Source organism: Elaeis guineensis, chromosome 5, assembly GCF_000442705.2.
Source record: "Elaeis guineensis isolate ETL-2024a chromosome 5, EG11, whole genome shotgun sequence".
NCBI classification, from domain to species: Eukaryota; Viridiplantae; Streptophyta; class Magnoliopsida; order Arecales; family Arecaceae; genus Elaeis; species Elaeis guineensis.
In genome coordinates this window covers 112992796-113016483 of record NC_025997.2, presented here as the reverse complement: position 1 = coordinate 113016483, position 23688 = coordinate 112992796, and the positions used below count along the sequence as shown (strand labels likewise).

Sequence of the window (23688 nt, the reverse complement as noted above, 5' to 3'; positions counted from 1 at the left end):
GTTTTTCAAAGACTGATGGCGGTTGGTCAAAGGGTGTTGAGGAGAGAGCAGAGGAGGAGAGACTGTCTTTATCTCCTCGTGATCATAGAGCATCTCCTGATATTCAGTTCATGTCTGATCACGAGGCTGGTCCCTCAGAGTCAGTGAGGAGGCATGCTTCAGTTCCACAGTCAGGATGTAGAGTACATCCTTCAGAGTTCAGACTTGCAGATGATCAGATTGAACTGATGTCTCAGCGTATTGCGTCCATTTTATCTCAGTAGTTTGTTACCTCAGTCTTTGCTCAGAGGTCGACATCCCAGGATGACTCAGATCAGACTTTGATCCCTCATATCTCTACTATTTTTCAGATGCTCACAGCTTAGTCTGTACGACTTGAGGAGCTTGAGGGATGTGTTCTGAGACTAACGGATAGAGTTCTAGATTTGCAGAGGCAAGTATTAGCTTTAGCCCATCCTCAGCCGCATGAGGACATCACAGAGGTCTCCAACCTGTCTGCAGAGGTGGCTAGACTTCAGAAAGTTTTGGAGGGTGGATTTGACTTTTTGAGGAGAAAAATCAGGGGCTCCAGTGAGACTGTCTCTACTCAGATTGGTACTTTGATGCAGTCCATGTCGAGAGCTTTAGAATAATTGGACACCATCAGACTTTTTCTCCTAACACAGTCCATAGCTTTCCAGGCTCCAGGATCCTCTCGCCTCTCTACTCGTGCCGGTACTTCTACTCGTGGTCGAGGCAGACGTGGTCGAGGTCGTGCCCATAGATTTGATCCTACATCTCCTCATCATATCTCTGATTCTTCTGATTCTGATGACTCCAGCCATAATATCTATTCGATCTAGAATAGTTAATCTTTTTTTTATTTTTATCCAGGATCTATCTTATGGCCTTTGTATTTTGTTGGCTGATTAACTCTTAGATAGTTGTTATCCATGATTTTTGTATGATCTATGTATTTTGACTTAATGTATTCAGTCACATTTTGATATATACATTTTTTATGCTTTGAATTTCAATGAATACTTTGGATTAATATTTATGAATGGGATCAATTAAAATATTTTAATTATAAGATATGAAAAATGACTCATATATGTGTGATGAAATATCATGATTAGCAATATCTTCTAAATGAGCAAATTGATATATCTTTTATGATTGCTATAGTGAGGGAGAGTAGAGAAATAAACAATGAAAGAGGAGTAAAGAAATAAAATATGATATTAAAAAAGAAGAGTAGAGAAAATATATCCTTTATGTTATCATTTTTTTTTTTTCTTTTCAAAATCTCTTAAGATCTTAATTGATGCTGTCAAAAAGGGAGAGTAGAGAATCAAAAATCGAGATCAAGCAATAAGCAATACAGAAATAGAATCGAGAGCAATAAGCAAAATTATCAAAGCAAATATGTCAAAGAACCAAAATTATCAGTAATTTTCAAAGCAAATGATCTAATAAGCAAATTTCAAATTGATCTTCAAACTACTCATGATGCATTTCATTTAAATAACTGACTATGATGTTTAAGTGATGCATCCTCATAAATTTGAAATTCATGTTCAATGCCTTATATATGTTATACTCTGCTTTTGCTCAAGTATTTTGTCATCTTCAAAAAGAGGAAGATTGTTGCTCCTTGAATTGATTTTGATGATTACAAAGTATTTGAGGGGGTTACTAATTATTTTGGCTTAAAAAAAAATTTATTATTTTTCAGAGGCAAAATCATAATTTCATCAAGTCCTAACTCGAAAGCCTCAATAGCAAGAACAGAAGATTTGTGATCTTTTGGAGGCAATCTCAATATTTTTGGATGTGTATTTTGAAAGAAAATCATATTTATAAAATTGAGTCGACCCCATGAGTCGACTCATATCAAAAGGAGCTGAACGACACATTAATTTTTTGGCTGGCACACCCAATTGAGTCGACCCCATGAGTCGACCCTGTGCATGAGTCGATCCTATGAGTCGACCTCTGTTGCTGTATGCCAAAATTACAGAATAGTCATTTTCTGTTCTGTGCCACAGAAGTCGACCCCATGAGTCGACTCATGTGTATGAGTCAATCCCTGCGATGAAAAAACTCCGAAACGGCTAATTTTTTAGCTCATTTTAGCGTATTTAATGCTCATTTAATGATCTCCAACGGCTCTAAAACTACTCAGATTACTCTCCACCATCAAGTGAAGTTATAAAAGGCACTTAAAGGAGGGAATAAAAGAGATTTTGAAGAGGATTTCAAGCATTCAATTCAGCCCTACGCAAAAAGCTCTCTCGAAGTTAAGAAGCTTTCATTTTTAAATTCACAGCTCATTCAAGTCTTGAACAATCTTGAGGAGAATCAGAAAAGCTTCTTTATTGTTGTGTAAAGTGTATTTAAAGCTTTATTTGCTCATTAAAGGAGCTATATTTGTATTTTCCGTGTGATTAACTGTTATACTCTATTTTTGAGTTGATCTTTAGTTTTGGAAGGATTCCAAAATATGGAAAGGTTGATCCGAACCTTGAATCGGATTGTATTGGATTGGCTTGTATCCGAAAAATAAGTATTCTAGCTTGCGATAGTTAGAGTCAGAGATACCGACGTTGTATTCTTGTTGAATACGGTTTAGTGAATTTAAATTTTCAAGTAGGAGCTTGAGGAGTGGATGTAGGTGCAAGGTTGGCACTGAACCACTATAAATATTGATTGTTTATGGTGTGCTTACTTATTCTCTATCTTATTTTCTTTTCTTTTTTGCACTCTTGCATCTAATATCTTCACTTTGCTTAAATCACTCACTTCAACTAATTTGCCTTTTATTACTTTAATCCTTGTGGTTCTAAATTAATTTTAAATTTTTAAAATCTAATTCACCCTCTCTTCTTGGATTGCATAGTTGGGCAACAGAATCAGAATGGAAATGGGAATCAGAATGGTTTGGAATCAGAATCAGAATGATTAAATCCTTCAAAATATTTGGTTTATGACCGAAATCAAAATCGAAATCGAAATCAAAATTAAAATATAAAATTGAATATATAGAGGAGAGTAGGGATTGAGTTCTACATAGATTGAGCCATTCTCATTTCATCTTGAAATCAGAATCGAAAAGGACTTCTCCCAATCAAACGATTGGAATGAAAGTCATTCATTTCGATTTCAATTTTGGATCCTCACTCCTCCCAACCAAACACCTCCTTAAAGTATTGGATCTGGGTTTGTACGTTAAAACCCAAAACCCGCAAACCCGAAACCCATGTCCCTATCTTCTTAGCAACCCTGCGGCGAGAAAGGGTGCCGGAACCGGTGCCCCTTTCTCCTTATTTGGGTCCGGCGGCCGGCGGGAAGCCTCAATAGGCAGACCATCGGCCCCTCTCTGGCCACATCCACCGGTCGCCGGCTCCTCTACGCCGCCCACCGTCGGTAGGGACGGAAGCTGGTGGTACCAATTTTTTTTTGTTTGAACTTTCAAAGGAGGATGGGAGGGAGGAGGAGAACCGCCACCGCCCATCAGGATCTCCGCCGCCTGCCCGGACGGCCACTCTTAATAACCGCAAGGGAGGAGAAGGAGGTCACAGCGGCGGGAACCGCCGTCCCTCCCTTTCGTTTGTTTTTTTTTTTTTTGTGTTTGGATCTTTGGATCCGGACGAGGATCACCGGTCCCTCACCGTCGGCTTGTCCCGATCGCCGCACCACCTGCCGGACGGTGGCTTGCAATCAGGCCATGGAAAGAGGAGGAGGGCACGGCAGCGATAACCGCCAGCCCTTCACCAAAATTCCTCTTTCTCTTTTTCTTTTTTCCTTTTTTTTGATTGGACCAAATAGATTGATTTCTTTTCATTATTCTAATTCTCAATAAATACGGGCTTGATAACAATTATTAAGAATTTTTTAATGAATCTTATCCAAAAAGTTAGAATATAAAAAAATTTATTCAAAAATAAATTTCTAAAATATAATAATAATAATAATCATCATCATCATTATTAATGAATCATATTTTGAGATTTTGAGCGATCACGGTTTTAATATCTTACGAAAAAAATCAATAATGATGGCATAGATCTTTTTCTTCATCTCTATTTTATATTTATGTCCTCAATAGAATAGGTTCGCTCTAGAAACACAAAGATCTTAATGTCTTAGAATTTCTCTACAGATAGATATGTATAAGAGTGGAGTGAAGATTTAGTTTAGCTAGTAATGTTAATGAGGCCACTCATAATAGAGCCCATTAGATGAATCAGACCTACACCTATATCTGTTATAGCATATGACTAAAATAATAGGACCCAAAATAATATGATCATAGATAATCATGGGCACCTTAACCATTCATTCAGACGACAATATAGCCCATAAGAAAGCGGTCTATAATCAATAAAAGTTCATCTTTTGAGAATTTTTAATAGAATTTTTTATGAGTATGCAATAATTATAATAACTACAGCTTATAATTTTAGATTGGAGGCATAATAATTTATTTAATATAATGCACAGATGTTAGAAAATATTTTTACTCAAAATTAATAAATTGGTGGTTCTACTTTCTTGTATCCTGTTTTAATCTTTATCCATACTAGCTTAGAATCTCGTGCGATGCACGATATGTGATTATTTTTTCTCAGATAAATCTTGTGATAATCAACAACTTTGATTCCGTAAAGCTCCTTTATAAATTCATAATTTTTTATTATTTTTATTTTTAATTATTTTTTAAACTTTTCTATCTCTCATTCTTCTCTCTTTCAATCCTCTTCTCGCACACCCTCCAACTCTTTCAATAGTAAAGTTAACAATATCAACTGTCAGCCACTGCTACCATCAATGGCCACAGCATCTTCGAGCTCAAGATGGAATAAAAATATAGCAATATAATGATAAATGATAGTTTTAATCAGAATCTTGGTGAGTATACCTCCAATTAATGAGTTGTGAGAGCTCGGCTTGAATAGAGAAGCTTGGGCGATCCACATGGCTCCCTCCCCTTGCTTTTAAATACCCACGTGTTAAACGGAGGCTTCTCCATTGAGAGACCTCCATTTATATATATATATATTAGATATATTAGATTAGATATCATAATATGTTTAGTCATAGTCTTACCAAATACGATAGTTCAAAATCTTTTTTAATTTAATATTAATATTTTTTTATTTTAATTTTTTTAAAAAAATAGGATCTACTGATATCATCATTTTTTTTCTGGAACAATTCCTCTCTCTCCGTCAATGGATCCAAAAAGGAGGAGCTGGGAAGGGTTGAGTCCAAACCCTTAGGGTGGTAGTGGTGGTGATCGAAGACAGAGAAAGGTGTTAGGAGGTCAGGATTGGAAAGACACAGAACTGCACTTTCGGATCCAATCTTTGACCCATGGCCTCCTCCTCTGCTAATGTCAGAACCCTAGTCCCCACCCAGTGAGACCCAGACCCTAATAGCTGGCCTCCCCAATGACCTCATAGTGGTGATCCTTGCCTCGCTCCCATACTCCCACCAAGCCCACCTCCGAGACACCTCTCCATCATGGAACGTTTTCCTCACCCCACGCTTCCTCCTCCCACTCTGCCGTCGGCTCCTCCTTACCATCATCTTGTGGATGTGGGACCTCATATGGCTGCTCAGCGACCAACCAGATGGGAAGCTCTTTCGACACACCTTGCCTCTGCACTCAATCTCCTTCTATCTAAAAAATGCAGTAATCCTGCTGTTCTTCCATTGCCATGAGGGCCAATAGTGGTTTGGCTTGCCCCGATAATCCCGTAAGAAAGCAGCAGTGGGTGCGGTGAGGGAGCGGCGGTAGGTACAGTGAGGGTGCAAGGGGTGGTTTTTGGCGGCCTTTCTCACTACCGAAAACCCTTCACCTCCGCCAATGCCTCCACCACCATTGTCATCCGCTGTCGTCATCTCCGCCTCCATCGATGCCTCCATCATTGTTATTCCTACCTCCACGAATGCCTCCGCTATTATTATCCCCACCTCTGTCGGTGAAAAATGATGGACGGAGTGCGTCTCCATCAATGGCCTGACCGAGCCCTCACCCATCTCCTCCTGACTTTTTTATGATGCGTTTGCTCCTGACTTTTTTTCTCTTGTACACACGTGGCAGACAGAGACATGCCCATATGATGGATGGAGATGCAGAAATACATTTGCTCTATTTTATAATATATATATATATATATATATATATATATGATTCTCTTTTATGCTTTCCTACCAAGACGTCATCATGTACGTTTAGTTGTAACTATTGTGTAGTATATCAATAAAATAGGCATCCTCGCATGCTTTTTCTCTAACATATGTTAATAAATTGTTCCTTTTGATATTTTGTTTAACTTGTTCAAACAAAAAGTACAAGCAATATAGTACTATTAAGTTTTAAACATTCAAAATTTTAGTAAATCAAAATATGTCATATCATTCAAGAGTTAATACAGCCATAAAAATCAAAAAATAAAATATATAAAATCTAGAAGGAATATCTATCACAGTGTGCGTGCAAGTACCATAAAAAATATTATAGTATGGGCTTCTAATTTTACCACATCTTTCCAAATGTCCATTCCAAAGGAGGAACATAAAAATCAAATATTTATTTTAGTAAAAGAGCCATTAATGTAATTAAAAAAATATGACATTCTTTTTCCTTATTAATTTTAAAATATTTTTTTATCGATACATACTATATAATCAGATAATATATATCAAATAAATTAATCATCTAATAAATTAATATACATCTCTAAATAAATAGTGTACAGTTATCAGAACATAGTAATCATCGGTATATAATACACGATCATATAATACATACTGAGCAAATTAAATTAATCATTAAGTAAGTCAATACACACTTTTAAATGTATTAATATAGTTTTTAAAATATGAAGTTCATCAATACATAATACATGGACATATGATACATACTTAGCACTAGTTATCTAGCAACCCAATGCACATTTTCAAGTAAATTGATATTTAATTTTTGAAATATTATATTCACTAATATACACTATATGACTAGATAATACACAAATACATATTGTAAATTTTTTTAATACATGCTTGTTAATGATCTAACTCACACACACCTCCTATTAAAAAGCATATTATGGAAACTATATATCGGTTTAACTAGAGGTGTGTATTAGATCATTACTATATATATATATCAAAAAAGCTTATAATATGTATCAGGAAGTCGACAAATATGTATTACTTATTTATACTATATATATTGATGAATATAATGCTTTAAAAATTATATACTAATTTGTTTGAAGGTATATGTTCAATTGCTAAATGCTAATTTGTTAAGTATGTATCACTTATCCATTTATTATATACCAGTAAATTTCATGTTGAAGAAATTGTGTATTGATTTGTCTAGAGGTTGTATTGATTTGCTTGATTATTAGTTTGCTTAGCATGTATGATCTGACCATATGGTATATACTAATAAAAAGTGTGTTTTGAAAATGAAGAAAAAAAGGAATGCTATATTTTTTTTGAATCACGAGACTGATGATTCCATTAGTAAAAAAAATTTTTTACTTTTAGCTTTCTACTTTTAAATAGGTATTAGGTAGTGGTACAAAAGGGTCGGATCAGATCGGATCATGAGTCACCCCAATCCGATCCGATTTCTTGATTGAATTTGAATATTGGATCCAAATACAGTACAATAGAAGATTGGATTATATAAGGTGAGGTTCATGACCAAATTTCTTGATCCAATAAGTCATTCGAGTCGGATCGGGTCCATGCACAACCCAGCCCTAATCCATAAAATACAGATTTGGTTCGGGTCTGGATCTGGATCGGTTCGGGTCCGGATTATATTTAACAAAATTAATAAGTAGAGGATCTATAAGCAACCTTATTTACACTACTATCGAACATAACCAACTCTTTTATTAATGAACCAGTTCTTCTCTTCATTTATAGGAAGCAAGTGATTGAAAAGCTTATTATATTCAATTGCAAATAATGTCAATTTTGAGGAGAAGAATATGTGCACAAGTTGCAATCAAATATTAGAAATTATAAGAAAGAATAATAAAAAATATATATAAATAATAGCATGGGGTTTACTTACCCATTCAATTTTTTTTCAGGAGTCTATATGTCTTAATCTTTCAAGCAGCACAATAAAGATTACCTTTTTATAGCTTGTGACATACCATCCTAAAAAAGCTAGCTTCAAAAAAGTTTATCAGATCAGAAAATTGACCACAAATGTTTAAGATACACCTATAATTATGAGAGACTAAATCCAATTTTGTTTACATATGTGAAAAAATTCAAAAATGTCAATAAAAATTTGCAAATGCTGATATAAATAATTAAACTTGTAAGTTTTCGACATAAAATAATGAGTTATAATAAATAAAATAAAAAGAATATAGATTTGAAATCACAAGATAAAAATATCTGAACTAAGATCAAAGAAATTCATTAAATAGATTAGAAGAAGAAATTTATGAGATAAGATGTAATAAAACCTAAAGCTAAGTAATATGCCAAATTACCTTTTATCTTATTATTTTTGTATCTAGATGTTAAGAATTCCTATTTTACAATACTATGACTTTAATAAAACAGCAATAAATGTCGTTGGTACAAAAATTTGCTTTTTGAGAAGGGAGATTGATCTAGGATAGAAAGAAGCCTAGAGATGGAGAGAAGAGCGGTTAGAGATGGAAAGAGAGTATTATTTTATTTTAAAAGAGCATCTAAGAGGTTGAGAAAGAGAGATTCGGGATGGGTTTGGCTTCAGCCATTCAGATGAATGTTCGAGTCTTGTATTGGATTCGGATTAGATTGGATTGGATCATTTATCTCAAGATTCAAATCAACTCAAAAGTCTCCACTTTAAAATCGGATCAGAACGGATCGAATCAAAATTTAGTAAATCCAAACTTGATCGAAAAAATAGAATGGGTCTAATTTTGAAATCCGACCTAAATTTGTGGATCCTTTAAAATAATTCGAATCGGATCTATACAGATAAGATCAATTCAATCTATTTGCAACCTTAGCATCAGAGGACTGATTGTAAAATTAAAAATTCGCTTCATATTTCTTTCTGAGGTACTTACCCCATATGAATTTTATTCCCACTGCCCTTGTTCCCTGGCAGTCATGAATCAATGGATAGGACCTGGTACTTATGTTTAATGAACTTGATAACCACCAAACCACTATTAAAGAATCCCTTCAGAATTTTCTAGCATATATTAGCACGCAACTTTGCCAATCGTACTATCGTAGTCTCAAATAATCTGATACCGCTTGACCACTCAATCCATTATTTTTAACCTATGCTATTATTATTATTATTTTTAAAATATTAAATAATAGAACTGCTGAGTGGTCAACAGATATCGACATGCTATTCTAGGAGTGGACTCCACATAATGCTCACCTTCCGTGCATTGCACTAATCTTCATTTGCAATAAAAGATTCGCTATCTAAAATAGCAAAAAGATATGAAGGTGTAAAGTTGGAATAAGACAAGTGGTAGCGTATCAATTAATTATCAACGGTTGCTAATCAAAAAGTTTATAAGATTATGTTAGAAAAACAATATATATATTTTTTTATGAAAGACAAAACAAAATTAAAATCAATAGCATGTGCTATAACCAATAGCCAACAAAAACAGGTGCCAGCAGTGAGCCTCAAGTGCCATTATGTTTTTAGGTTGAAATCTCCATCGTGACTATCGAAATCATGATTATCAGAAGGTCCGTCTGTGCATCCCTTTCCGATGATCCATTTATGCACTTGTTTCGTGGGTGAGCTTAAATAGAACAAGAACTTAGGTAGCCAATACGGTAATTTTTCTTCCACATTTCTCATATAGGAATAATTATGAAGGAATTATTTATGATTCCCAAACTTAAGTTGCACAATATTTGGCATGCGTTCAAATAACAGCCCTTATTGCACCATAACATTGTTTGCATAATAGATATCCAAAACCTTCACTTGATGTTTTCCTTGTTTAGAGAACAAACTATTATTGTATTTTACTAAGAATGTTGTAGAAGCTATCCAAAAAATAACACCATAATATACCAACAGTTATTTTGGCAAATAACATTGACAGCAATTAACAGCCAATATATTCATTATGATAGCCAATAACAATAACAATGATACTTTAATAAGATAGTTTTGTCAGCAGAAACCGTAGCAGAGGAAGGCATGGCATGACATTCTTCCTGCCATAGGAAGTGTAGGAAAGTCAAGGGGAATTCAGCAGATACTATATTTTAGCAAAAAAAAACCATGGCCAGAAAAACACCACTACCAGGCATGGAAACACAATCAAACATAGTGGACTTATAAAAATATCTACTAGAAAATGTCTTAGCAATAAATAAAGCAAAGGTTGCACAGTTGCACAAAACAAAGTTGAAAGTTCTCTTGGTTCAGTGGAGCTAAAGTATCTCATAGTCTTTGTAGCGCCATTAAGCATTGTCTCAACTAATTAGGTGAGCTTTAACTTGCACCAGCCAATTTTTAAAAACTAACAAACCCCTTTTCCCTCAAACTTTCGACAGTCTCCTTGATGCTTGTCTCTAGAGGAATATAATCAATGCCTAAGGTTTTTGCTTTTTCCTTTGAGACTTGGTATATTGGCACAAAGGGCTTGTCATCTGCGCATCTGCCAGCAAATCAAGCGTGACGATCAGAGAATGAGTTTGAAAAAGAGAGCTTTATTTAAGTAGAGATGTACATTTAGATTGAACGGTAACTCATTAAAACCCTCTTCAAGAACTAGTAATTGGAATGACTGAATAAAAAGCAGCCCCAAACCTTTCCACAGTAGGAAAGGTAGAGAACAAGTTGATGGAGGAGAAGTAGAGGTTAATACAAAAATATATATCTGCACTTTGGAAAAATATTTCAGCATTTATTTGATACTTCAAAGATATGAATAATAGAAGATTAAGGAAGATTAATCAAGCATGATACTTGTGCTTTATTATCATAGTGTCCAAACTAAAAATTGTTTAAAAACATGTTCATTAGTTAATCCATAACTTATAGCTAATACGTGGCAAACATTTAATTATAGACACATGGATGTAATCTTCCTCAATAAGATATGCAGGTTTTTCTATCAATGGGGAGGTAACATTAATGCTACAGATTAAGCAGAGCCTAGCAGTAGCAAACTTAAGCTAGAGAATAGGATGTTCCATTAAAATTTGGATTTGATCATGCAAGAAAGATTGCCAAATCGATGGTTATCCATATTTGTAAGTAAAAAAACTTTAAACTAACATTATAAACAGCTACAATATACAACCCGAGAAGGTCCAAGATAATTAGGGCATTGGAATGGCCTAATGCAGAAGAAGAGAAAGCATCATATGTAGTTTCCAGGTTATGGTTGGAGCTACTTCTTGTTAGATTTTCATTTTCTGTGCCAAAGCTTCTTATGACTTGGGAGATGTAGATGGCTAAAGATAAAATGAGGAAATTAAAAAGGACAAGTTTGAACCTAAGAGAATCTTGGACAAAGCTTGTGAGGTCCAACAAGCTCCCAAGAAGAGACAAGCACAAAGTCATGTCCAATGGAGTGTCAAGCAAATAGTAGTATCTATGGTACTTTGGGCAAATAAGGTGATGCCAAGAAGGTGGTAGAGAGAGAACATACACACCGAGAGAGAGAGAGAGAGAGAGAGAGAGAGAGAGATCACCAATAGATGGCAGAAGGTCATCCTAAAAACCCTGCTGCTAATAAGTAGACACTACATAAAGTGCAAAAGGACAATTAAGCACGGCATCTGCAGTTATTGTGCTTGGCTGCATTTAACAATCACATATTAGTAGATAATATATCAAATTGTTTCAGCTTTTCCTCACAAGTTAGACTAGTTTCAGCTTAAATTTACCAAAGCTAGAAAACTAATACCTTTGAGTTTAAGCAAAGGGAAAAAGAAAGAAAACCAAAAAAAGGGTATATACAAAAAAATTAGGAAAAAGAATGGGAGATCTAAAACATAGATTAGCATGAATTAGAGTTTTCTTCTTGGAATCATGTATCAATATTTTGATAAGGTGATATAGATAAAAAATAAATATGCTCATACATAATCATTTATTATTGTAGATAGGAACAAAAGCTTTCAAGTTAGAGTACAAAGCAATGTCACTCCAAAAATCAGGGTTAGATTTTTGTGATGAAATCTATGTGGTTTTAGTAAAAATATGCTCGAATAAAGCTCAAATAGGTTTATACTTCCTTGACTCTGCTTAGGTATGATAAACCAAGTGGAACAACTTGGATAAACTAGTAATTCTCAACAGGAATTCAATCTGTTATACAAAGTCTTGATGTGATCCGACATCTCTTCGTTTTGAGCTAAATCTTTAATTGCATACTTGGTAAATAATCAAATGTAGCTCTACATCTGTTGACTCACACGATCATGACAAAAAGCAAATTTGGTAGTTGAATAACCATCATTCGTTGGACATGCCAGATTTCTATGAAATTATGTGACCCAAATACAACAATTAAGCTGTAAAACAGAAAACAAAATTTTTATGTCAAGCAGTTAGCACTAACCCATAGCAGATTAAAATCAGAGGTTATGTCTATGAGCTCAAAACTCAATAAAATATTTACTTAGTGCATCAAATGGCATGACACTTGAGGAACATATTAGAAATGTTTTTGTTGGACAAAGGATGCCGGCAAATATGTAAAGACTACTCCATTTCTCACAAGATAAGTCGCTATTGCTGCAACACTTCACATGCTCATCCCCTCTTTGGTTGCATATTGTTATATGCAGAGACAATTTGCAACCTCAATAAGGATAGAGTTTGCAGCTTGGCCAAGGGTGAGAAAGCAATGAATTGCTAGATTCTAGATAAAAATGGGAAATGATCAAAAAAAAAAAGCTATGACATACCGTCATAATCCAAGAACAACAATACATGTTCTAAGACTAGGCTATTACAAAACTTTCTTTTACAGTATAGACATATTGAACAGACAAGAACATAAAAAAAGCAAGACAGAAATATTGAGAAAAATGCAGAGAAACTGCATAGTTGCAATGAGAGGAAAAAAAAAAAAAGCAATTAACGAAAGAGTTATTTTTCTTGAAAACAATATGGTTTCTAAAACATATGGATTAACAATTACATAAATCCAATGCCACTGAAAACAGTAACTTACTTTTCTGGCAGTTTAAGAGCAGGATATTGTTCACGCAAAATCTTCACAACATCTGCATAGTGAGCAATTCTTTCTACTAAACAATATCTTCCACTTGCTGAGGAAACCTCAAATGCCAGAATATGTGCCATGGCAACATCTTTCACATTGACCCACCCCAAACTTGTATTTGGATAGGAACAGGATCCTAGAAACAGTTCAAGAGGAAATAGTTAGAATTTAATTCTCTTCCTCCATCAACAAAACAAATTTTATCGAAAAATATTATCTAGATTGGATAGAGCATGCTTATAACACTCAAGTGAAGTATATCAAAGAGTTCAATGAGAAGCATGATTCAAAATTCGATATGAATAAAACATGTCTCTGGAGATGTTTCATAGTCAGGCTTACTGCCATGAAGCTACGCATCAGAACAAATATCAACTTATTTTGGCCCATTCTGGATAAAACCACTAGATCTTAATCTTGGCATTTGCTTTCTTCCATTTTTTTCTTTTTTTTTTGTTCTATTTTATTACATATAAGGTTTGGGAAACGTGCTATTTGTCTTATATCATTCCTTTATTTGTTCCATATATTTTTAGTTTAATAATTAGTTTATCTCAACATACGTCAGAAAGTAAGGCACTAATTGAGTGGAATGGAGGAAAAAGATTCATGTAGCTACCTCAACAGTTTGGGATTAAGACTTAGTTTAGTAGAGTTGAGTTTAATTTAATAATTAGTGTTCTGGTTAACAAGATGAATAGCTATTTACAGTTTTCCACTCCAAATTATAAAAAACTATATCAAAGATCAACTACAAAACAAATTTGATATGTTGGGTTCGAACCTGCAACTGGAAAGATTAAAGATCAGAGCCACAGAAACATAATGTTAGTGCACATGTATACAGTGGAGCTAGCCCCATTAATAAAGCCCAATAGGCAAAGCTTAAATATAAGAGCCAACTTACTTTCACTTCAATAATTTTTATTAAATCATTAACCTATTTTTTAACAAATAACATAAACAACTTGCCACGTCGGTTTCAAACACGTCTGATGTTGTGATATTGTATCTAAATAGACTGTCGGTTAAATGTTGGCTGCATGTTCCTCCATTTGACTTATTGATATTTAGATGTTTTCTTTTTCTTGGCACTGTTTTTTCCCTTTTTCTGGAAGCAGCTCATCTTATTGTTGTGGAGTGTTGAGCTAAAAATGGAAGAAAAATTTTTTTTTTCCATTGCTGATGCTGCTGTTGTAAGCAGCTTGCTCTATTGGATGTTTTTTCAGTTATTATCATTGAAGGAAACTCTGGATCATTATGCCATGAGAGCGCAATGCCCCAACAGAAGCTTATATAAACTCATTAAAAGGAATTTAAGCAGCACAAAAAAATCAAATGTGTTGAATGTTTCTTTTGTTAGAATCTCAGGTCAATGTTCTGCTTTCAAGGTAAATCATATATGATCAATGGTACATGGTTTAAGAGCCCTCTCATAAGCTACTTTACACATGGCATTAATACTGACTTTTCTTTTATCAATTAATATTTCTTTGCCAAAACCAAATCTTGGGAGATTATTTGGACAATAATTCTGATAGTTCCCTGAGACCAATTTGGTAACAAAGTTACATTTTCTTTTCCTTCCTTTTAGATAAAGGTGCAACAGTTCCATTGATGATAGAGCACATAAAGAATGAGGCTTCAAATCCCATGGCTTCAAGTGTGCAAGCACCTCTAGACTTACCATAGTCATCCTAAGTAGCAATAAGAACTGTCAGAATTTTTCCTGGTGCTTTCAAGCTGAGGTTCATTTTGTTCAAAAAATGCCCACTTTACTATAGGTAGATAAACTGAAAGAGAAGTACTGGTTATTGTTTACCAGCATTCTACTAACATGATATGCAACATGAATTTTACATACCATTTATCAAGTTCAGGATTGCAGCAACACTCGTATTTAGAGTAGGTTGCAGAAGAGGACCTATGACTGCTGCTGGGTTTATTGTCACCATGTCAATAGAATTATCCTCTGAAAACTTCCAAGCAGCCTCCTCCGCCAACGTCTTTGAGAGTACATACCACATCTAATAGAAACTGAGAGATTAGGTAAAAAATTCTTGAAACAGATACCACTAACTTTGTTTAGTCCAACACAACTCAAGAAATAGACTCACTTACCACTTGCAGTACTCCTGAACAAATAGCACCTAAAACCTCTAAGTTAGTATGACATTAAAAGAGGAGCATAACCATAAACTTGATTCAAGCCACCGCATATAAACACTAAACATAATTATTCTTTCATCTTATAAAATATCACACTGCATTACCAGTATTGCCAGAAAGCTTCATCTATAACATAATATAATGAACTGTAAGATTTTAACAGACTACAGCCTCACTAATAATCAATTCACACCATATTACAATGAGAACAAAGAATAATTCAAGCAATAAAAATGTGAAGGGAAAAAACACAAATAACAAGCTTTATCCGACTTATTTGGTCAGCTTGTAGATCATGTTGAAAGAATTCAACATACCTCACAATGCTTTGCACTGTGTGGATTTCACTTGTAGGATATAAAAGGTACCTTAATCTACAAGCCTTATGCAAAATAAGCAGGTTCAGCTTATGAATTAAAGTGTGATAATCAATGTACAAATATGTTTCATGACAGGAAACTGAATATTTATATGGACCATCTATGAATTGGTGTAATATTTCTGCTATTCGCAAGTTTTAGCAATAAATGTAGAGAAAACCCTGCCATGAAAACTAGAAGGCCTCTTGACTGGTAGGAAAGGCTATCTTATTGGTTATGGGGTTTATGCTCAAGCTCGTGCCACAGGCGAGCAATCCTCAGTCCAAAACCAAGACAAACTGAGAAAGGAATTTAGGTTCATCGGAGGAAATCATAGTCATCTATAGGTCCAGAAGTACAAAAGCAAGAGCCCAAATTGAAAAAAGATCAACATACAAGCATATAACTTCTTGACATAAAACTTTTTGATATCTAAATGTATATTTGCAGAAAGATCAGATCCTTACGTCTTGAACCTGTGGCTCAAGCATACAACTACATCTCTGGGATAATGGGATAAACAATTAGCAACTATGATCATCGCATAAGCAATAGAAGATAAGAATAATCATTCACCTTCACAACAATCTTAAGTCTTAACTATGTCATTTGGGAGTTTTATGTTTTCCACAATTGCATATCTTTTGGGATTATATATATATATATATATATGAAAGAACCTAAATAATTATACTAGGCTGAAGTGGAAGAAACATGGATATAGGAGTCGAATTTGGCAATAGTCAGGGTATTTTGATTCAGTAAAAAGTAACATACAGTACAAAAAACAAAAAAAATCTCAATACACTTAAGTTGTTTTCAGTAAATCATTTTTCTCAATGAAATATATGTTAATTGCTTGTCACATGCTAACAACAATGAACTACTGATCTCTTTAAACTGTATAATGCTTATAAGGAACCTTTTCCAGGGTGAAAAAATTTAAATAATCTCTAATATTCATGAAGTATCATTTATATTTTGGCATCTCCAACCATAATACCAGGTAGCAGAATGCCAACTAGACATATTCATAAATGCATATACTTCTCTTACGCTAGTTAATTGAAATACATGAGCATACATGCTACTTAAATGTGGGACTGGAAACATGGGCTTGTATTGATTGTTTTTGTTGATAGATCAACCCAAATGTTAGAAGGTGGGCTACACAGTGGCTGTAGCCTTCCCCCAGCCAGGGCCAATGGATTGAGCATATAGTCCACAACCAAGCTACTTTTTCTAGCAAATCCCACATATCCTCCCCTTCAGACAGTGACCCGTGCAACAACTATGCCATGTTTGATCCACATCCATGCATCGCATGTTTTTTAAAACTTCATATTCATGCCACCAACAAATCATACATAATGAGACTCAAAAACATGATCTGCTCCACAGAGGATATCACTTAAAAAATTTGTAGTGTTCTCTGATGAATATCTCTTGCACATGTTCTTGGGGAATTTATGTTGCACCATGTTTTATCATACAACCTCCATGCTGTCTCTATCCAAATATGATTCAAAAAGAAAAAGATACACCTTAGTATCAGCTCGTATCTTTGCCTGCTTGCAAACCTCTGCACTAAAAAATCACGTCTCATCAACTACCACATCAGGAGTTTGTGGTCTTCCATTATGTACAACAGCAGCCATGGATGATGTTATGACCACCCTTTCAACCGAAGGAGTTTTAACGCGGGAATTGAAAACATTGAGTGTTCCCTTCACTGCTGGGTCGATTAACTCAGCCGAAAGGAATGATTGAAAGACTATGCTGTTAAAAAAGTTAAAGCTTGCTGTCATTTGGGACAGTGAAAATAAAGAATATCACCAAGACACATTGGACAGAAAACAATAAAGGAACGCAAGAAGTCCATCTATAGTAATTTTATCCAGTCCCGTACATACTATTGCATTATAACACAGCATAAGAAAGAGCACAAAAGTTGTTGCAGTAAGCATGAAATGTTCAATTAGGCACACAAATTTTTCAGCACAAGAAAAAAGTTAATCTATGCTGAATATTATTATCCTGCATGGATAAAGATGCCAGATATGAATGCAGCATCAAGCGAATAAAGAGGGCAGATATAAAAGCAGCATCAAGTGAAGAATATGGAATTGCATAGACATAGGTCAGTACACATAACAAATCCATATGGCCAGCCTCATTTTATTGCATGAAGATTCTGTGCATGAATTTGAATCTAGGTTGCAAAAATGAAAAAAATCTCAAGCAGAAATACATAATCAGAATATTAAAAAAAAATAAAAAATTCTGTAGCACAAGCCCTAAACTTAGGATGAGTTTCTGTACAAATAGATGCAACAAACAGGGGGTGTACCCTTTTTCCTTTTTCTTTTTGAGTTATTTCAGAAGTCCATAGCTGGTTAAGCTTCAGATCTTTAATATTCTTGGATTAGTTGTATGATTAGAGTCTATAACTCATAGCTGGGTTGAGGAATATTTAGTAATTAGAATTGTACTAGATAGTTTGATGCCTTTACATATAGGGTTTTCAAGTTCCTTAGTTCTCCAAATTTTGAATATTTGTCCTTTAACTCATCGAGGAATTATTTTTCTTCATATTTTACTTCTACCTTTTGTTTATCTTTAGGAAAGCAGTATTCCAGCCCTCTGCCACTCACATCTTTAAACCTATCCTCTCCAATCCTTTGGTGCCTCCTCAGTCATGCTTGGTGCCACCTTAACCTGCTTATATGTTGTCTTATCAGCATTTGATGCCAATTAGATCTCCCTCTGAATCATTGCTACAACAACCTGTTGGCCCCATCCATAGAACTCCAATTTTTCCACTTCAACCACTTCACTATGAGCTCCTCAACTTCCCTCTGAAACTGCGGCCTCAACTCACTTTTGACCCTACCTCCATCCCTTCAGTTCCGCTACCTCAACCAGCTCTTATTCCCACCACCTCAACCTCTATAGTGCAACAACCTTCATCAAAGAACATTAGAATAGCGAAGAAGATCATCAAATCTGTACAACTGTTGGTCATCTTTTGCTCCTATTGCCTCAAATGAGAAGAAGAGAGAGGTCAGCAGATTAAGTTTCAGGTTAAACGGCCTGGCCCAATCTAAGTCAAATTAAGTTGCTGACTTGGTGGTTTAAACAGTTGAGCTACTCAGTTCATAGGTTCAAATGGGTTTCAGCTAGATACAGATTTTAACTTAACCCAGCCCACCACAGCTAGCAGGTGGCCAATCAAACAGGTAGACCTGACTAATCCAGCCTAGTCTCAAAACAGTGGTATTAACTAGATTGCTGTCTCAATACTCACTTAGTACAAAGAATGCATTCACTCCAATTGTAGCCCAACACAGCAAAGCTTGCACAAAAAGATGATGAAATTATGATGATACTGCTTTTGTTTTGCAAGACTAATAAATTAGGAGCACATTTAAACAGTATATTATTGAAAAAATGTAAACCTATGGAAAAAAATAATAACAATGGTATTTGTAACAGAGATAATAATATGAACCTGTGGATCTGTGACATTTTCATAGAAAGGAGATGCTGTATGGAAAACACCCTCACACCCCTCAACCACTGAATCAAAAGAGCCCTCTTCCAACAAGTTTGCTTTAAACAAGTGGAGTCTCTCATTGGCTCCTTCCAAGGCACGCAAATGCTCGGTTTTCTTTGGATCAGCTAATAAACATGACATAAGAAATATAAGATGAGAGACCAAAATTAGTTTTTAGCAAAATTTTTGGTGATAAGTTGTGGAATGAGTGCTTGACATGGATCAACGACAGAATTTTGCAAAAGAATTAGATCATGATCAGAATATCGCCTTTTTTCTCCATGATCCATTAAAAGAAGAATAATAGAAATTTTCAGGCAAAAGAGACAGAACAAGAAGAAGTAAACAAAGAATACAAGAACTTAGGATTTTCTGTTCAATGCATAAGACTGATACAAGCATATTTATATGAATGACCGAAAGACACATTGCATAGCAAAAGGTGTCATCATTTAAGTCAAAAGTAGGAGTGCTTCTTTAAACTTACTATAGTTTTAATGAAATCAATGTCATCCTCAATCTGCCTCAACTGAAATAGAAGAACTCTCTTGCAAGAAGCCCAATATCATTCAAATGCTGTAAGTAGGCTTCAGACATGTAACACAGATAGTTCATAGTAAATCACTCATTTTTTATTCGTTCCATGAAACACATTTGAATAGAGAAAATTCACAATCCTATCAAATTTTTCAAAATTTTGTCCCATATAAAAATGATTAGGATTATTTTTTCTCTTTAGGACACTAGTTCCCAAATATACAATGGGCAATTTCATGGACAATACTTCCTCAAATATTGGAAGATGAGTGGATGCTGTTTTCCTAAGTGAATCTCCATATGATACATATGATGCCTTAGAGAAGTGAGAACGTTGAATAATATAGACAAGTGATGACCAAAGGGATAGCTACAGGTCGCACTCTTATATAGAATAAAGTGAAGCATTGTGCCTTCAACCTGCTTCTAAGCAACAAATGTTGCCGCTAAAGTTAGTTTACTTAACATTACACTAGATATTTCGTTTTTTTTTTCTTCTAACTACCAACAACAAGTCTGCAATTAAATAAGCAAATATACAGTCTAAATGAGTGGATCATAATGTTTTATAAACGAACATATTATTGCAAAAAGAAAATTCCTGCATGTTCTACATCCTTTATTTTTCTTTAAGCAATGCTTTAGAACTCTCACATACGGATCTAATCATGATTCCAATTTAGGCTAATTTGATCCTGAGCATGTGATGCATGTTTCCTTTTTTTTAGAAAAAAAAGAAAGAAAAGAAGACAACTCTACATGTTCGCGACTCTATTGTTAAGAAGTTGTAACCATTTTAAATTGAAAGGCACCAAAGCTCCTTATAAACCCTTTAATCTTGTTTCGTGCTCTGATAGGACCTACCGCAAATTTCACAAGACCCAGCCAACCTATCCTTAAAACCCGAACTTCCCACACTATTGCTACCCCTGTATCATATAACATGTCAAGAACGAGGCAAGACAACATCAACAAAAATCCAAAGTAAAAAATGCAATCGATAAATGTCAGCAGAAAGTATCCAATGACGATTAATGGAAAAAATATAACAAATTCAGAAAAAAAAAAAAAGCAAATCAAAGTCAAGAAAATTTGAAAGAAACAATTGCAACCCCGTTGAGCTGGGGTTGAAACACAAGGTAAAAGATCCATCCGACCATATCATGGCTTCAGGGCCATAAACGAATCTAAGAAAACAAGGAGGCTTAAAGGCTATCATTCCACAAATCTTAGCAAGCAGGGACCTGAATCCTCCAGCGATGATGTCATAATAACCATACCTATTGCAAAACAATCAATGAAACGACAAACACTAATAGGAGCATTCCATCACTCCTTGTGTGCAATTGTATCCCCTAAAGAGGAAAGAGGATAAGAGGGATATCAATTGCTACAGAACCATGACTATTAATCAGAATTACAGAGAGACGGACCAAGATCCCGGACTGAGGCGCGCACGACATATCCGCGCTGGAGGAGAAGCTTGACGAGCCAGGAAGCAATGTAGCCGGACGCACCGGTCACGCACACCACCTTCCCATTCCCACTCATCCTTCTCTTCTCTCTTCTCTCTTCTCTCTTCTCTCTTCTCGCTCGCTCTCGCTTCGCTACTCGGCATACGGGTGGACATATAGAAGGGCGGGAGCGGGCGGGAGCGGGTGTATCAATAGAGAAAGCAGACAGAAATGGCACAGCACCGGTGCTCTCTCTCGGTGTCACTGTGTTTGGGTCGTATCTTTCGCACGAAAGAATGACTGAGCCTTTTTCCGCGACATCAATCGTTGGATTTGCACGAGCATTCCAAACCATAGGCAATTACCGTTGAAAGCTGAACGGCTGCATCGTATCTTTTGTACCGATTTTCCTTCATGTGATTGCATAATAACCATTTTAACATCACCACCGGGATGGCAACCCAAAACCCAATGGAACGGGCCATTTGTGTCCAATCAAAAGATCCAGATTCAAGGCACGATAGAGGTCGGGCTTCGATTAAATACTAAGATGCATATCCTGACAGCCCTATGGTTACCTCCAGGAGAGATGGTTACGCCAGGTCGCCTCTCTCTAACTTCCTTTTTCTGTACCCAAAAAAAAAACACTTCAACATCCGTAGGTGCATGAAAGTGGGAATTTGGAATGTTTACTGGACGTGATCCAACGGTCCAGATTGCAAAAGAAGGCCAATCATTTTTTTTGCATGAAAGATATGATCCGAATGCTCAACACAAATGACATATAATTTATTTTTTAGTTTCGTAGGGGGACAAGGCACCCAAACCAAAGGATCGGAAAAAAAAAAAAAACATAGAGTTGAAGGCAAATTGTATTTAATGATGGCTGTGATTAGAGATAAGCAAAAATTGAACCGGTCAAACCGATGAAATCGAACCAAACCGCAGGTTTGATTTAGTTTAAAATTTTATTCAATTTGGTTTAATTAATTTTTAATATATAAAAAATAGATTTGGATTAATTTAGGTTTATCAGTAAATAAAATTGTTCTCAAACCGAACTGGATCGACTTTAATAAAATAATGTCATTTTGATTAAGGTATTATTTATATTGGAGTATTAATATATTAAAAAATAATTCTGGATTTATGATGTTGTTTATCAATTTAATTTTATGTTGATTAACCTTAAATCCAAAGTGACTTACTTATTGGATTGTTTATTTTTTTTTGTAATATATTGAAGATCTTTATCTTAATCCTTAATGATGGTGTTTGTTTAAAAATTTTATTTTATTAAGTGATAATATCTTATGTCAATTTAAATCATTTTACTTCATAAATTCTTTTGATGGTACTCTTATATGAAAAAAAATAAATCTTTATAAATCACAATAATGATAATAATAATGATAATAATAATAATATAAACTAGTAAACCAAACCAAACCAGACCGTTTAAATCATGTTAGTTTGATTTGGTTCCAATCTTTTATTGATCCGGTTTGGTTTCTAGAAATATCAAACAATTTAGGACTAGTTCAGCTTAATTTTGAGCATGAAACCGGTCCAAACCGAACCATACTCACCCCTAGCTGTGATGTACTGTCGAAATAGGCACCTGTCCGTATAGGTATGGTAGGCAAGTCCTGGGTCATATGGATCACATTAGGTAAAGAAATTATATATATTATTATATATATATATATATATATATATATATATATTCTCTCCCTTCACTCTTCTTTTTCTCCTCTATCCTCGTAACCTGTGGATCCCCAATGGAACCAACCATAGCATAGGTTGACTACAGCAAGAGATGCTCGTTCGCATCGGGCAGTATACCAAAAAAAGAATTAAAGAGAAAATTGAGAGAGAAATTAGAGGAAAAATAAAGCAGGAAGGAAAAATGAGATAGTACGGGAAGAGAGATGAGGAGAGAGAAAAATTATTTTTTTTTCTTATTATGGACCACCATTTTGGCCTAGTTCAACCATATTCTCGAACATGACTGAAGACTTAGAGGGCTTGGTCCTCAATGGATGTAGAGATAGCAAGAGGTCTGCCATGACCGACTTAGAGGAGTCAAGTATGAAAATTCAGACCGACTGACCTGATCTAGAGCTTTCAAGTCCTATAAATTGTAGCTCAAACCTCGGCCATGTCCAAAGTAAGTAGAGGTCGGCCATGATTGATCAAAGAAAAATTTCTCATATAAGGCAGTTGTCCCAATTGGGAAGGAGTTCATTCCCTTTATAGTTATAAAGAGTTCAGATAAGGAAGAAGATCATCGGGATCGAATTATACCTTAAGTAGAAACTAATAGTTGGCCCTACATCACAAACACAGAAGCAATCACTGCCAGC

The 23688-nt window shown here is 35.0% G+C and overlaps 1 protein-coding gene across 1 annotated transcript; it reads right to left on the bottom strand.

The window, feature by feature from the left end:
• Nucleotides 1-10339: 10339 nt before the first annotated feature.
• LOC105032899 (phenylacetaldehyde reductase) lies at nucleotides 10340-21683 on the bottom strand. The gene is made up of 5 exons (XM_019846481.3): nucleotides 21302-21683; nucleotides 19287-19456; nucleotides 15112-15274; nucleotides 13197-13383; nucleotides 10340-10664 (listed from the first exon to the last, which is right to left on the bottom strand). The coding sequence occupies exons 1-5, from the start codon at nucleotides 21675-21677 to the stop codon at nucleotides 10520-10522; spliced, it is 1041 nt and encodes a 346-aa protein (XP_019702040.2). The 5' UTR covers nucleotides 21678-21683; the 3' UTR covers nucleotides 10340-10519.
• Nucleotides 21684-23688: the final 2005 nt, after the last annotated feature.